The sequence below is a fragment of the Bos indicus genome, chromosome 2 (genome assembly GCF_029378745.1).
Source record: "Bos indicus isolate NIAB-ARS_2022 breed Sahiwal x Tharparkar chromosome 2, NIAB-ARS_B.indTharparkar_mat_pri_1.0, whole genome shotgun sequence".
In the NCBI taxonomy this organism is placed as follows: Eukaryota; Metazoa; Chordata; class Mammalia; order Artiodactyla; family Bovidae; genus Bos; species Bos indicus.
In genome coordinates, this window is record NC_091761.1 from 98,348,927 (window position 1) to 98,363,074 (window position 14,148).

Sequence of the window (14,148 nt, forward strand, 5' to 3'; positions counted from 1 at the left end):
AATTGACATTAATGAGAATTCCGGTCTATTTGAGGCCTCATGGAAGTTTACTGAAGGCAGTGTTATGCCTGTTATTATTTTGAATTGTAGACCAAAAATGCATAGCAATCTATTATTCCATGGAAAGAATCAAAGCCAGTGTTTATCCACTGAAAATAACTGGGTAGGCTTTAAGGTTAATTTAAGTTTAGTTCTCACTTGAACTTGTCCAGACCAAGTCAGCATGTGGTTTTCCTAATTGATTAGTGTACAATTAGCTACAAGCTTGTGGGAAGACATGTTGAATTTGTCACGGGGAATTTAGTCTCCATCTATATTCAGAATCTGAATCGATCAGTATTTGTTATGATTCTCAAGGTTGTATTAATATTAATGCTTAGCTGTAAAGAAAGCCAACCTGTCTTGGATACTGACTGCCATTTAAAAATAGTTCTGTTTTTGTGTTAATATATGTCTTTTCTCTTCATTTACTTTTTATTCTAAAGGACATCTGCATGAAAGCAAGATCTTTTTAAGGAAGGGTCTTAATGTTCTGGCCACAGATTCTTTTTTTTTTTGATGCTATGGTTCAGAGCAAGTACAGATGATTTCTTTATCAGTCTCATCAAATCAAGCTAAATTCCCTAAGTGGTAAAAGAGTGACCTAATGATGTTAAAGACTCATTATATCAAAACCATGGGAAAAGGCAAGGATGACCTATAGGTGATTCATGTTGATGTATGGCAGAAAGCAACACAACATTGGAAAGCAATTATCCTCTAATTAAAAATAAATAATTTTTTAAAAGGCGAGGAAGAAAAATAACTTAAATTTTAGTAGCACCCTTCCTTTATACATCTTGTTCCTAAGTCTTTTCTGAAAAATATTCAGTTTCTAGCTTTGTTACAAATTAAAAATATTCAAGCTATTTTCAAAAATATGAGTCTTAAACCTGTGTTACAGGTCATGGCTATTGGTCGCACCTTTGAGGAGAGTTTTCAGAAGGCATTACGGATGTGCCATCCTTCTATAGATGGTTTTACTTCCCGTCTCCCAATGAACAAAGAGTGGCCATCTGACATCGATCTCAGAAGAGAGCTGGCTGACCCATCCAGCATCCGCATCTATGCCATTGCCAAGGTAGTGTGTGACAAGGGGCCCTGAGCTACCTTTTATTTTATTTTCATAATATAGTCAGTCTGGACTTCAATGTAAAACTGAATCACAAAGTGGTCTTGAATTCAGGGATTTCTGGAAAGTTTTTAATTCTTTTTAATAGTATTAAACTGGAGATTTATTTCTATGGACTTCATCAGATCATTCCCTAATTAATTAAAAATTTTGTTTCACTTTAAGCCTGGACTTAAGGAGAACATTGCATTATTTTTTAAAGATTTTTTTAATGTGGATTATTTCTAAGTCTTTATGAATGTGTTACAATATTGCTTCTGTTTTATGTTTTGAGTTTTTTCTTTTTTTTTTGCCAAGAGGAATGTGGGATCCTAGTTCCCTGATCAGGGATCTAACCTGTACCCCCTGCATTGGAAGGTGAACTCTTAACCTCTGGGCTGCCAGGGAAGTTCCAACATTGCAGTTTTTGATCACATAGATTAAATGTTCTTCCCTTTTAGTACAGATGTTATCAATACTCTTAAATATTTGAAAAGATTGACTTTTGATTTCCCATCACTCTCATTACTTGCTTATTGAAAAATGGGTAAAATTACATTTTAAAAAGAAATGCATAAAATGGTATCATTTAGTATGTGCTACCTAAGACTCCAGAATGAACTTTATTTATTTGGTGGTTCTTCTGTGTTTAAACAACAAACTCTAGAGAACTACCATGATTATAGGCTTTTCTATGTAATTATTTTATTGTTCTTAGAGAACAAAAAAGCCCCACATTTCTCTCTTCCACTCACCAGTTCCCTTTAATGTAAATGAAATGCCATCTTAATCTCCTTTCATGTTTACTATGCTTAGAGTTTTGAGGTTTCGGTTCATTTGATTTTATAAAAGGTGATTTTGGCAGCTGAGATCTGTCTGGTCAGAAATCCCTGAATTGCTTTTTGACATTTAAGGAAGCTTAGGTATTAATCCTCCAACTGTATCAAACCACACTGAAGCTGCAAAGCCCCACTGACCATTTTATGTGTGTATATGTACATGTGGAATGAGTTGATGAGAATATGAAATTTGTCATGGGAATCTGTCTCTGTAACTTGTCTTTGTGAATGTGTGTGTACTAAGTCACTTCAGTCATGTCTGACTCTTTGTGACCCAATGGGCTGTAGCCAACCAGGCTCCTCTGTCCATGGGACTCTCCAGGCAAGAATACTGGAGTAGGTTGCCATGCCCTCCAGGGGGCTCTTCCCCGGGTTGTGGGAATCTTCAAACCCATGTCTCTTGTTTCTCCTTCATTGACAGGTGAGTTCTTTACCACTAGTGCCACCTGGGAAGCCCCAGCTTGTCATTGTGGTGACAAGTGCTGTTAGTGATTTCAAACTCTGCAACTTTTATGCTCATATATAGAAGGAGGGAAGGGAATCTTTTCTTCATTACATTTAATGTATACCTGCCTCATCTTTGTGGCTTCTAAATGCAGAATATTTCATTTCCATTGAAATGCTGAAGTAGTCTGAGAGATACTAGTATTTTTTGAGTGACATTTCTCAGTGTTGAATCTCAAAGTAATAGTTAAAACATTTTTCCATGATGGTAGGAATGATTCTAGTGATTAGAAGTTGTTTTAGAAAGCCATTTCACTTCTTGTTCTTATTTCAGACTTCTGTTTAAAAAGCAACTTGTCACATTTATACATGTATGTATATGTGCATGTGTATGTATGTGTACATATTTTTTTACCAAAGAGCAGTAAATAGATCCCCCCACTTGAGTCTAGTCATCATCCTTCTGCTATTTTGAGGTGGATGAAAAAGGGGAGTATTTCCAAGTTCCTAGTGAGGCTGTAAAACTCAAGAAAGTCTCTCATTCTTTTCTAACAGACTTATAAAGGATGAGAATTCAGGGAAAATGCGTAGAGATTCTTTCTTGTACAGAGAATGAGCATGAAGTGCAGAGCCTGAGGTATAAATGATTGCCTGCCAGCGTGCTGGGAGAAGGAACTGATTTCTGTTTGTTAGAGGTCATCATTACTGTTCATTTCCACAGCAACCAGGAACTTGGTGATTTTGACAAAGAGTGTAAGGAGTGTGGAGGGCTGAAGGGGAAACAGAATGAAGGGAGTGAGTAAATCTTCACTCGCTTTCATGATTCTTAGAAAGGGCAACTTGCTCTGAGGTCTGATTTTTGCAGCAGTCTTATTTCAGGATGACTGGATCATCACCTCTTTTGATTTGGGGAGCATACAGGGCATTATTTTAGATTTGGTGAACATTAGAGTAACCTCAAGTGTGTTTGGGGTCATTATGATCTTCATTACAGCTGTGTGACATGGCAAAGTTGCAGCGCTTGAAAGACAGGCAGGATCTGTTTGAAACTGTGCATGTGATTCTAGTTGTCCTTTCTCACAGTAAAATGACTACAGATTCTGAGTCTCCATCAGTTGCATGATAATTACTGTGTGCAACTGTATGAAAATGTCCTTTAGTCTGTCCGTAGTGACACTGCCTTAAGGTTCTACCCCCTCACAGTGTTGATGGCCAAATAGCTAATTGTCCCTTTAATCACTTGGCAAATAAGGCAGAATTAAGTCTTTGGGAATCTGGCTGTAGTTAGAGGGAGAATTAAACAAACAAACAAAAAACAGAAATGGGTTTAGGAAAAAAAACATGTCTTTGAATATTCACATTAGAAGTCATTTTATTTTAATCTATAGAATTATGAGTTATGTTGTTTCTCAACATGTATGATCATGGTTTCTCTGATTCTAGAAATGAGTAAATTTTTAAAAAAAATTTAGCTCTCTGAGTTGAGATATAACAGCCATTATTAGTTGCATATATTTCTTAATGGGATTTAAAACTATAGTGTGCCATTCTAAAATATGGGTTTTGAAGTATTATGTGATTATCGCTTTTCATTGAGTATAAATGTGTATATAAACATTGCAAAAAATAAGAGTAGACATCTTTTGAAAGTGAAGGTTTTGGCTTTGAGAGTTTATCTCTTTTTTCAGCTATCTTTTGTACTCAGCTTAATGACCCATAGTTGTAATTTTACTTTTGAGAAATTGCTAAAGTAAGCTTGAATAAAAAGCTGAGCTGCCTATCAGAAGTTATTACTACATTGTTTTGGAGTATATTAGGATATTGTAAAATGCCTGTCTTAGGACAAAAGTCATAGTAACTGATTCAAAATAATTTTTGTTTGTTTGTTTGAAGTGTCTCTGTGAGGAAATGTTTGAGAGAAATAACACCAAGCCAGATATGATTCATAAATTCTCAATGACTGGTTTGTGTGACTATGGAATGAAGTGATAAAAATTTGTTAAATATGAGAAAGGGTAATTATCCAAAATACAAGTTAAATGATCATTATATTGATTCTACATTTTCTTAGCAGTTTGGCACAACTATAGTTTCAAGAGATTCTCCTTAATGCCAAAAAGATGTAGCAGATTTAGAACATAATTGGTAACACAGTCATGTAAAAAGCCAGGATGCAGAGCCTGTTAGAGGGGTTTTTCTGAGCAGACGCTGCTCTGATTAACTCAGGGCACCTCCTTTGTATCCCATTTGTAGATATAGTTGGCAGTATCTGTAGGTTTATTGGGAGAAACGTCAATGATATGATATCAGTTTCATTCTCAGCCTGTAGCCTCAGGCTCTCTGAGTAACATGGAGAGGAATGCCTGCCATGTTTTTAACCAAATAAGACATTTATGAGATATTTGCCAAAGAAAGCATCTCTTCTCCTTTTGGCAGGCCTTGGAAGACAACATGTCACTTGATGAGATTATGAAGCTCACATCCATTGACAAGTGGTTTCTGTATAAGATGCGTGACATTTTAAACATGGAAAAGACACTGAAAGGGCTCAACAGGTAAGGCCCTAGTGCTCTGATTCACTCCAGGTATCTTCTGTGCAATTTTGTCTTTCTTTCCCCCTTACATGTTTGGCCAAAATTCTGCTTCAGTGAAATAAACAGTGTCAATGTTGGAAAGACATAGCCATAGTCAGAAGAAATGGCAGCTTTTAGATGTTTACCTTTTGAAAGGCATCTATTAATAATTTTATTTCTCTTCTACCCTTTCTCTTGCCATGAAACATAGTGATGTTTTTATTAGGTCATTTGAATTTACGAAAATCTATGTACATTTATGAATTGTTGTGCTATATAATTACTAAATATGACCTTCGTGTGTCCTAAGTTGCTTCAGTCGTGTCCGACTCTTTGCCACCCTATGGACTAGCCTGCCAGGCTCCTCTGTCCATGGGATTCTCCAGGCAAGAATACTGGAGTGGGTTGCCATGCCCTCCTCCAGGGGATCTTCCAGATCCAGGGGTCAAACCTGCATCTCTTAAGTTTCCTGCATTGGCAGGTGGGTAATTTTACCACTAACGCTGCCTGGGAAGCCCTTCAAACATGACCTAGATTTAAATTTTATTAATAATAATGAAACTATTTCTGCTTTCTATACATTTTCCAAATGCTGAAATCTGTTTTTCTCTTTTAACATCAACCTACTCATTTCTGTGTCTAGAGTGAGCAAGCATATTCCTCTTGCATTCTACTGATATTTTTAATCTTAGGACATCCAGTTAATCATACAAATAAGCCACACTCAAATTTTTGTTAATAGACTTTTACCTCTCAGTAATTTGCATTTTTATCTCCTTCATGACCAATTATTTGAAAATTTTTATTTCATGTTCAGAATATTCTGATAATGTCAGTGCGTTAAAATCTACATTTTTCTATTTCCTGAGAATGTTTGTAGAGGCTACCCAGGCATATGAGTCACAATAGATTTTAAACTTGGATCTGTGATAATAGGAGCATGTATTACCAATTTAAGAAAGACAGTGTAATTCTCTTTAGCTTGTCTCCTTTAAGAAGGCTTTGAAATACACTACTATTGGAAAAAAAAAATCTCACCTACAAGCCTAGGCGTATGTTTAGAGAGGGAAAATTTTTGCTTGCAGAAATTATTCTCAAATGATTTTAGGAAATGTAAAAGAATTAATCGCTTAAAATGTTGAAGACAGAGGAAGCTCTCAAAGCCTAATTTTCTCAACTATTTAGAAACTGCAATATATAATTGGGTTACTGGGTTTACCTAAAAAATACACAAACTGGGCAATGAAAAAATTTTGCCTTTTTTTTTTTTTTTTGAGCAAAATGAAGTTCTTTTTCATCTATTCAACAATCACCCACAACAAATGCTTAGTTTTGAAAATGGGGGATTCCAATCTGTCAAAAATGAAACTAGCAATAGTTGCTTGTAGGTCATCCTTTGTAGTGATCACATAAAATGAACAGTAGATTGAAGTTAAGAATTGAGCCTATACATTCGTCTTAGAATTTTGCTGACTTAAGGTTTGCTTTCTTGGTTTACGATGCCAGCAGAACTTCTGTGTTGAATTATAGTCTGTTCCACTGTTTTCAGTTTCAGACAACTGATTTCAAATGCCTATGAAACCATTCCAATTAAGCCACATGAGGGTGCTAGAAACATACAGTATGCCAATCGCAGCAGTGGAAGAGACCTGGGGTGAAAAACAGCAGATGTTATTGTGATTTAAATTTCCACTTGATATACATTCTGATTTTTGGACAAATTCAGTGTTTTAATTGAATAGTTTTTGTTACAACCAGAAGGTAGGTTGAAATTCTAACTAAGCAGAAATAAGTGTATATTGATAGTGAAAAAGCTGCTTGGAGGCTTATTAGAATCACTCACTGTTGTAGATCACCTACAACATTGCTCTGATTTCAACATTCTGTTGTATTTTTTGCTGTTAATTTGACATTTTAAAATAAAGTCCCCATTTTCTGGTGTAAATATAATTGTAAGTAGAGATTTTTCTATTGGTAATAATGACCTACAATAAATTTTTTAATGTAAAACTTAATAATTTAAAAGAATCTAAAACATAGTACTTAACAATTATCTCTTGTTTCAAGACCTCAACAGAAGATCCATGGTGTTGGTAAACTTAAAACTGAACTTATTATTATGTGATGGACACTTCATTGTTTATTTTTTAAAGTATCTTAGATGCACACATAGAAGTTTGATAACGATTGTTATTTAGAGAAGTTGGATAAATAAAATAAGAATAGATGGCTACTGAAGCTACCTGTCTCAATCATTCTGTGTTACATTGAGATCTGAAGTTGGAAGGATATTGTAGCTGATGGAGGGTGAGTGTAGGACTTGGAGGTTTTTTTGTTTGTTTGTTTGTTTGTTTTCCCCCTATTTTGATTATCTTCATGATTACCCTGGATTATGACATCTTCCAGTATTTTTTTTTTAGCCTCTAAATATCCAAGGAAGCTTGGTCATTGAGGCAGATACTACTCAAATAGTGATAGTTCTCTAATAACATTTGTTATTATTCATCTCAGTTAAGTATTGCCAGTTTGGAGGAAAGTCAAGGTCAGCTGCTTCATTTTTATCTGTGGTTCACTTTGTTTCAAAATCTCAACTGCTTCCATGTTGGAAAGGCTGATGTTAGATGTAGGCCCAGGAAGTAGCTATTTATTTGGTCTGATTTGGGCCAACTCCCAAATTCTCTTACCTGATCATATCCCTGGTACCTGTGTGCCCAGGTCCCTCAGCAACTTTCTTCTAAGTTCCTGGGAAAATAGGTAATGGGAATCTTAATTAGGAGAAAAGGAGAAACTTAAAGAGAGGATAAAGTATAGAATTATAGGCATTTGTTAAATTTCAGCTGGTTCCTGCCTTGTGCATTGGAAGGAGTATATTCTATAGAACCAGTCAGATGGGTGCAGTCTTACCCACTGTGGAATCACGGGCATGTCACTTCCCTCAATTCTCCAACCTCTTCCTGCTAATGTCTGCTTTATAGTTTTGTTTTGGAGCTTAAATAATATAAACACAAAGGATCCCTTGCACAAGATGAGTGTCCAGGAAAGTTTTCTCTATGCCCCCTGAAAATGAAAATGTTACTTGTTATACTGAAGAGTATTTTGTGATTTTAGATATATGCTCATTTTCAGAGTCATAATTTGCATTTGTATATATATTTTATAATGTATCATTTCTTAACTTTCTTTATGATGCATTGTCACTTATTTTCATACCAAATGTATTCTTATAAGGAAGCAATGATAGCTAGTGGTACAAATGCCATTCTTATCAAAAGATCAATAATACTCGATTATACTAATGAACAAATATTCCCAATCATGCTAAAGTTTTTCTAAATGCAATAAACACATTCACTAGCAGAAGATGAGACTAGCACTTAGATTGACAGCAGCCTATTACTTGTATTTATACATAGTCACCTGAAATGAAGCTCAGAATTTTAATTCCAAATGGAATACCCATGTATTAGGTATATATGTGGATGCCCACAGATTAGAGTAGAGAAAAAAATAAAAAACAACAACACAGTGATTGTCGCAAGGTTAGCACTATGGAAATAACTGATATGTTTTATGTGTCTGTTACAAAGTAGAAATTACAGTTTTCTTATTTTCTTAAAGGGTGGAGATTAACCTGTATCATGTTGAGGATGAAGTATGAAATCCTAGTCTTATTCAATGATAAGCCAAGTTAGGTGTTAGAATAATGAACTCAGTACCCCAGGTCTGAGTGCTTGCTTTCATCAGAACTCAGTTTGCTGTCTTCAGTGTATGAGCATAGCAATGGCAATGGTCTGGAAACTTCCAGAGCAAATATCCATTCTTCCCAACTTTGGTGTTAATCATTATTCAGACAGCTTCAGCAAAAAAAAAAAAAGAAGAAGAAAAAAAAATTCTCTTCTATACTTCAGTTCACTGACTTTCTCTTTTTCTTTTTAAATTGTTTGCTGCTGCCCAAGGGTGTGCTAGGAAAGTTGACTGTCTTAGGCTTTCCCCAAATTTATAAGCCGGTGTAGTGGCATGAATCTACCTAGAATGATAACATATTTCACAGTGGATTTCTTTAGTTTTGAAGAGTTTCTCTTAATGTGATGAGTTGTGTCATGAAGGATTCCAATGCATATTACACTTATGTACTGGGATTTATATGTTTGATCTATTAACTTCACGTTACCGGATCACTTAGCAAGAAGTTTAAGAAAAACTAAGCTCGTCAGAATTTTCTGTGTAACTGCAACATTTACAAAACCTTTCTTCAATGGCCTTCACTATCAAGCTATACAGACTTTAGTATATCTGTTTTTCTTATACTCATCTTACCAACACTGACTCTTTCACATATAATGTGAAAGTGAAAGTTGCTCAGTCATGTCTGACTCTTTGCAACCACATGGACTATACAGTTCATGGAATTCTCCAGGCCAGAATATTGGAGTGGGTAGCCATTCCCTTCTACAGGGGATCTTCCCAACCCAGGAATCAAACCCTGGTCTCCCACATTGCAGGCAGATTCTTTACCAGCTGAGCCACAAAGGAAGCCCAAGAAGATATATTGCTCCTCCCATATAGCATTTTCACTAGAATAAAAATATGTTTATTTTGATCTATTAAAGATTACAAAAGTCTCACCTGAAATTCTCTCCTCCATTGGTTCATAGGCAGATTCAGTTTTAGTTGTTCAAATAAAACTGGATTGGAGGACAGAATGACCGGTACTGTAAGTCAAACCGATAAATATGTCAAATGTCTTTATCATTAGATTCTCTTGACATAGCTGGCTCTCTAAAGTAACAAAAGAATGGATTTAGAACTTTATTAATATAGAAATCTGAATTTTGATTCAAACACATTCCAAGTTTAAGATATTGGGTTGGTCAAAAAGTTCCTATGGTTTTAAGTAAAAGTTAAAGACAGTTTTCATTTTCACCAAGAACCTTATTGAACAACGTATTCACTTAACAAACAAACTTTGACCAAACCAATAATATGTGTGTAAGTTTGTGTGTATACATATACACATTTATGTATACATTAGGGGTTTAATAGCAAATATTCTAGGTTCTGGAGTTCAATTCTATCATTTATTAGCATGGGATATCAAGAGCCTCAGTTTAATATTTATGAAATTGGGATGATTATTGACCTTCTTAGGTTGTGGTAAGGATTAACTGTAATTAGAACAGTGCCTGATATATAGTCAATGAATTCAGTGATTAATATTAGGTTGGGAACACACACACACACACACACACACACACATATTTAGGTTTGTAAAAATGTAGAAAGGTAGATTATATAACATCTGGAGGAAACAGATTACATGTAGTAGATACTTCCAATTCAGTAACAGTATTTGATAAAAGGATGATAATCCCATATCACAGATCTAGCATCATCATAGAACTAATACATTTGATAAAGGTTTCAACAATATTAATAATTAATAGCTAAGAACAGGTACAAAATATCACTTTCACTATAAATAAGAAAGTTAACTGTAGGAAAGCTTCTTTGTCAGCAAGAACTATTTTAAGACACTACACTCCAAACCTTTTTATTTATAATTCCAGGTTGAATTAACAATTTTAGATTGAAAGATAATCATGGTTGTGTCTCATGATTAAAAATCCCAATCTGAACAGGCAAGAAAAAAATGTGAATGTGCTAATTACCAGTTTTGAACATCTGCTTATAATTCTTTTTAATTTTTTTATTTCCTTATTTTAATTTTTAGGTTCTTTTGTTATTTCTGACTGACATGTCTAGCTCAAGAATTTTCTTATACCCTTCTAAATTGTATAATTTTGCTTTTTTACTGGCTAAAACTAGATTGAATTAAGTTTTGAGTCCTTCTTTCAGTTATTAGCTTAAAGAAGGCAGCTAGCCATTGCTTGTGTTGTACCTTGGTAAGTCGCCAAATGGAAAGTTTCCACCATTTCTGATGACTGTTCTTTTGCATTTCATTCAAATTGGGCAGTTTTCCCAGTATGGTCCATTTTGCTGTTTTGTTTTTTTTTTTTCCCTCACAATGCTGCTATATATGTTAGTAACATAATGCTTGACTGTTTAAAAGGACTCTGCTTTCGTCCACTTTAGATGTTCAAAAGTAGAGGGCGTGACCATTGTGATACAGTTTATACCATATATAATATATAATACATTATACCATATATTGGGGAAGGCAATGGCACCCCACTCCAGTACTTCTGCCTGGAAAATCCCATGGATGGAGGAGCCTGGTAGGCTGCAGTCCATGGGGTCGCTCAGAGTTGGACAGGACTGAGTGGCTTCACTTTCACTTTTCACTTTCATGCATTGGAGAAGGAAATGGCAACCCACTCCAGTGTTCTTGCCTGGAGAATCCTGGGGACGGCGGAGCCTGGTGGGTTGCCGTCTATGGGGTCACACAGAGTCGGACACGACTGAAGTGACTTAGTAGCAGCAGCAGCATGAAGCTAAGATTTAGATTTATTTCTAAAATAATTATTTTTTAATGTTTATTGGAGTATAGTTGATTTACTTTATTAATTGTTGATATAAGCTTAATTTACTTTGAATTAATGTGCAAATTGTTTAGATTTTGCCCACTATTCATGTGTTGGTTAATTATTAATTCTGATAATATTAATATCTCGTCCCTCTACACTGCCCACTTATTGCTGTACTCAGTGTAGTAAAAAAGAGGAAAGTGTGCTTTTGAAGGACACTAATTTTCATCTGAGCATCTCAGTGTTCAGTGTGATAAACTACATCCATTGATGGGTGCTGAAAAGTCATAGGTGTGCCTATAGCTTAGGAAAACAATCTAGGGCAAGCCTGGTGAGTTCCACTTGGGCATTCAAGTGCTAAATTGAGCTCAGTAAAGTTGGCCATTTCCCTGCAGCCGCAAACTTCTGGCAGATGTAATAATTCAAGTATCACCTTAGCTGGAACACTCCCTTTGAATGTCCTCTTCTACATGTGTTAGTTTCTATTGACTTTTTATGTAACTTGCTCAGGAGGCATGGCAAAACCAGACAAGAACGTTTTTTGCTTGTATTTAATTGAAGTTTTCAAGGGAGAAGTGTTACCTAAAAGTTATTAAAACTTAGGCACAACTACTATGTACAAAATAGTAACTAATGAGGACCTACTGTTTAGCTCAGGGAACTCTACTCAGTGATCTGTGGTGACCTAAATAGGGAGGAAATCTAAAAAAGAGTGGGTATATGTCTATGTATAACTGAATCACTTTGCTATACAGCAGGAAACTAAAACAACATTGCAAAGCAACTATACTCTAATAAAAGGTTTTTAAAAAACTTAAGCATAAGACAGAGAAGGGTCAGTACATTCTAAAGATAATTTTTACTTTCTGGTAGAAAAAATAGCATTAAGCAAATATCTTTAAAGTGTATTAAATATAGAAGTGACTTAGAGAAGGAAATATATATTTCATTATGTATAACATATAATACATGTTATATTTTTATGATCCTCTATTATGATTTATGGGGCTTCCCAGGTGGCTCAGTGGTAAAGAATCCACCTGTCAATGTAGGAGATGCAGATTTGATCTCTGGGTTGGGAAGATCCCCTGGAGAAGGAAATGGCAGTCCATTCCAGTATTCTTGCCTGGGAAATCCCATGGACACAGGGACCTGGCAGGCTACAGTCCACAGGGCCACAAACAATCGCACATAACTTAGCATACAGGCACTATTACTTTGCTTGTGGTATCATATATTGTTTTCTCCACTACAGTCTGTGGAAATTCATATATACATATATGTATATACACACTAGGTATGTGGCTCTGTATTATTTTGAATGTAGAATGAGAATAGAAATTGTTGCTCACTTTAGTGGAGCCCATTGATCTGATTTGCAGAAAATAGTTTGTGTCCTCTGACTTCATTATCAACTCATACAACATATCTAAGTCTCAGTTTCACTCTAGTTTTAAAAAATATATTGTTTTATTTCACTATTAATCGTGCTGCTAAGATGAATATATAATATATTATGTATAAACTAATTGACTCAAAAGCAAAATAATTTTATTAGTTACTATATATTACTAGCCAATGATTTTAATCTTGAATACCCTAAACCATTTATCTAACAAAGAATACTAAATACTGGACCTTATATAAAATAGTTATTTTTTCTCTGTAAAATAGGAACATTTCTATGGGAATTTCCATGCCTGTGAACTAATGCAAAAAAATACTTTTCCTTTTAAATTTGTTTTTATGTTCCACGTGTTCAGTTTGGTTCAGTCACTCAGTTGTGTCCGACTCTTTGTGACCCCATGGACTGCGGCACACCAGGCCTCCCTGTCCATCACCAACACCCAAAGTTTACTCAAACTCATGTCCATTGAGTCAGTGATGCCATCCAACCATCACATCCCCTGTTGTTCCCTTCTCCTCCCGCCTTCAATCTTTCCCAGCATCAGGGTCTTTTCAAATGAGTCAGTTCTTCGCATCAGGTGGCCAAAGTATTGGCCATGTGTTAAGATAGGATATTTCATGCAATGTCACAGATTTGACAGGCCTCTATTAATTTCAACTAATAATGTATTATATTGGTTACATCTTGAATAAAATTTCACATTAAACATTTAATGTCCTGAGAAATCTCATTGAATTTATTAAACAATGTTTTAATTGTTTTGACAAATAATTATGCATTTTGAAAGTATGTGAGAGAACTTGAATCTTATATGGGCAAGATTCATGTTTCATTTAAAATATTTTCAGAGTGATGGCCACATCACTCATAAAATAAATATTATTTATTTTCTGCACATGTTTGATAGTTCCAAAACCCTTAGGTTAATTTAAAATAACATATACTCATACTTTGTATGTATATATTTATGTATCTATTAATTGTCAGGACTTAACAGATTTTCCCTATGTCAATATCAGTGATCTCAGCTTGATAGGATGTGTATTTGCTTGATGACATTTCTCTTTATTAGGAAATGTTATTAGACCAAATGGTATTGTTAGTTCCCTTCAGTGGGTTTGTAACCTATTTTTGAAAATTTATGTAACCTTCAAATTTTGATTTGAAGATTTGTATACACTTAGGTATATGTAAGATAGGATGCTTTTAATGGACCAACAAGAGGCAGAAATGCAAAGCCAGGAAAGTA

At 35.0% G+C, this 14,148-nt stretch overlaps 1 protein-coding gene across 1 annotated transcript in view; it reads left to right on the forward strand.

Annotated features, from left to right (window-relative positions):
* Nucleotides 1-14,148, forward strand: part of CPS1 (carbamoyl-phosphate synthase 1) — a 139,862-nt gene that overhangs the window by 63,029 nt on the left and 62,685 nt on the right. The window contains exons 20-21 of the mRNA XM_019976310.2: nt 944-1,120; nt 4,870-4,988. Coding sequence (XP_019831869.1) covers nt 944-1,120; nt 4,870-4,988 — 296 coding nt within the window. The remainder of the gene's footprint in view (nt 1-943; nt 1,121-4,869; nt 4,989-14,148) is intronic.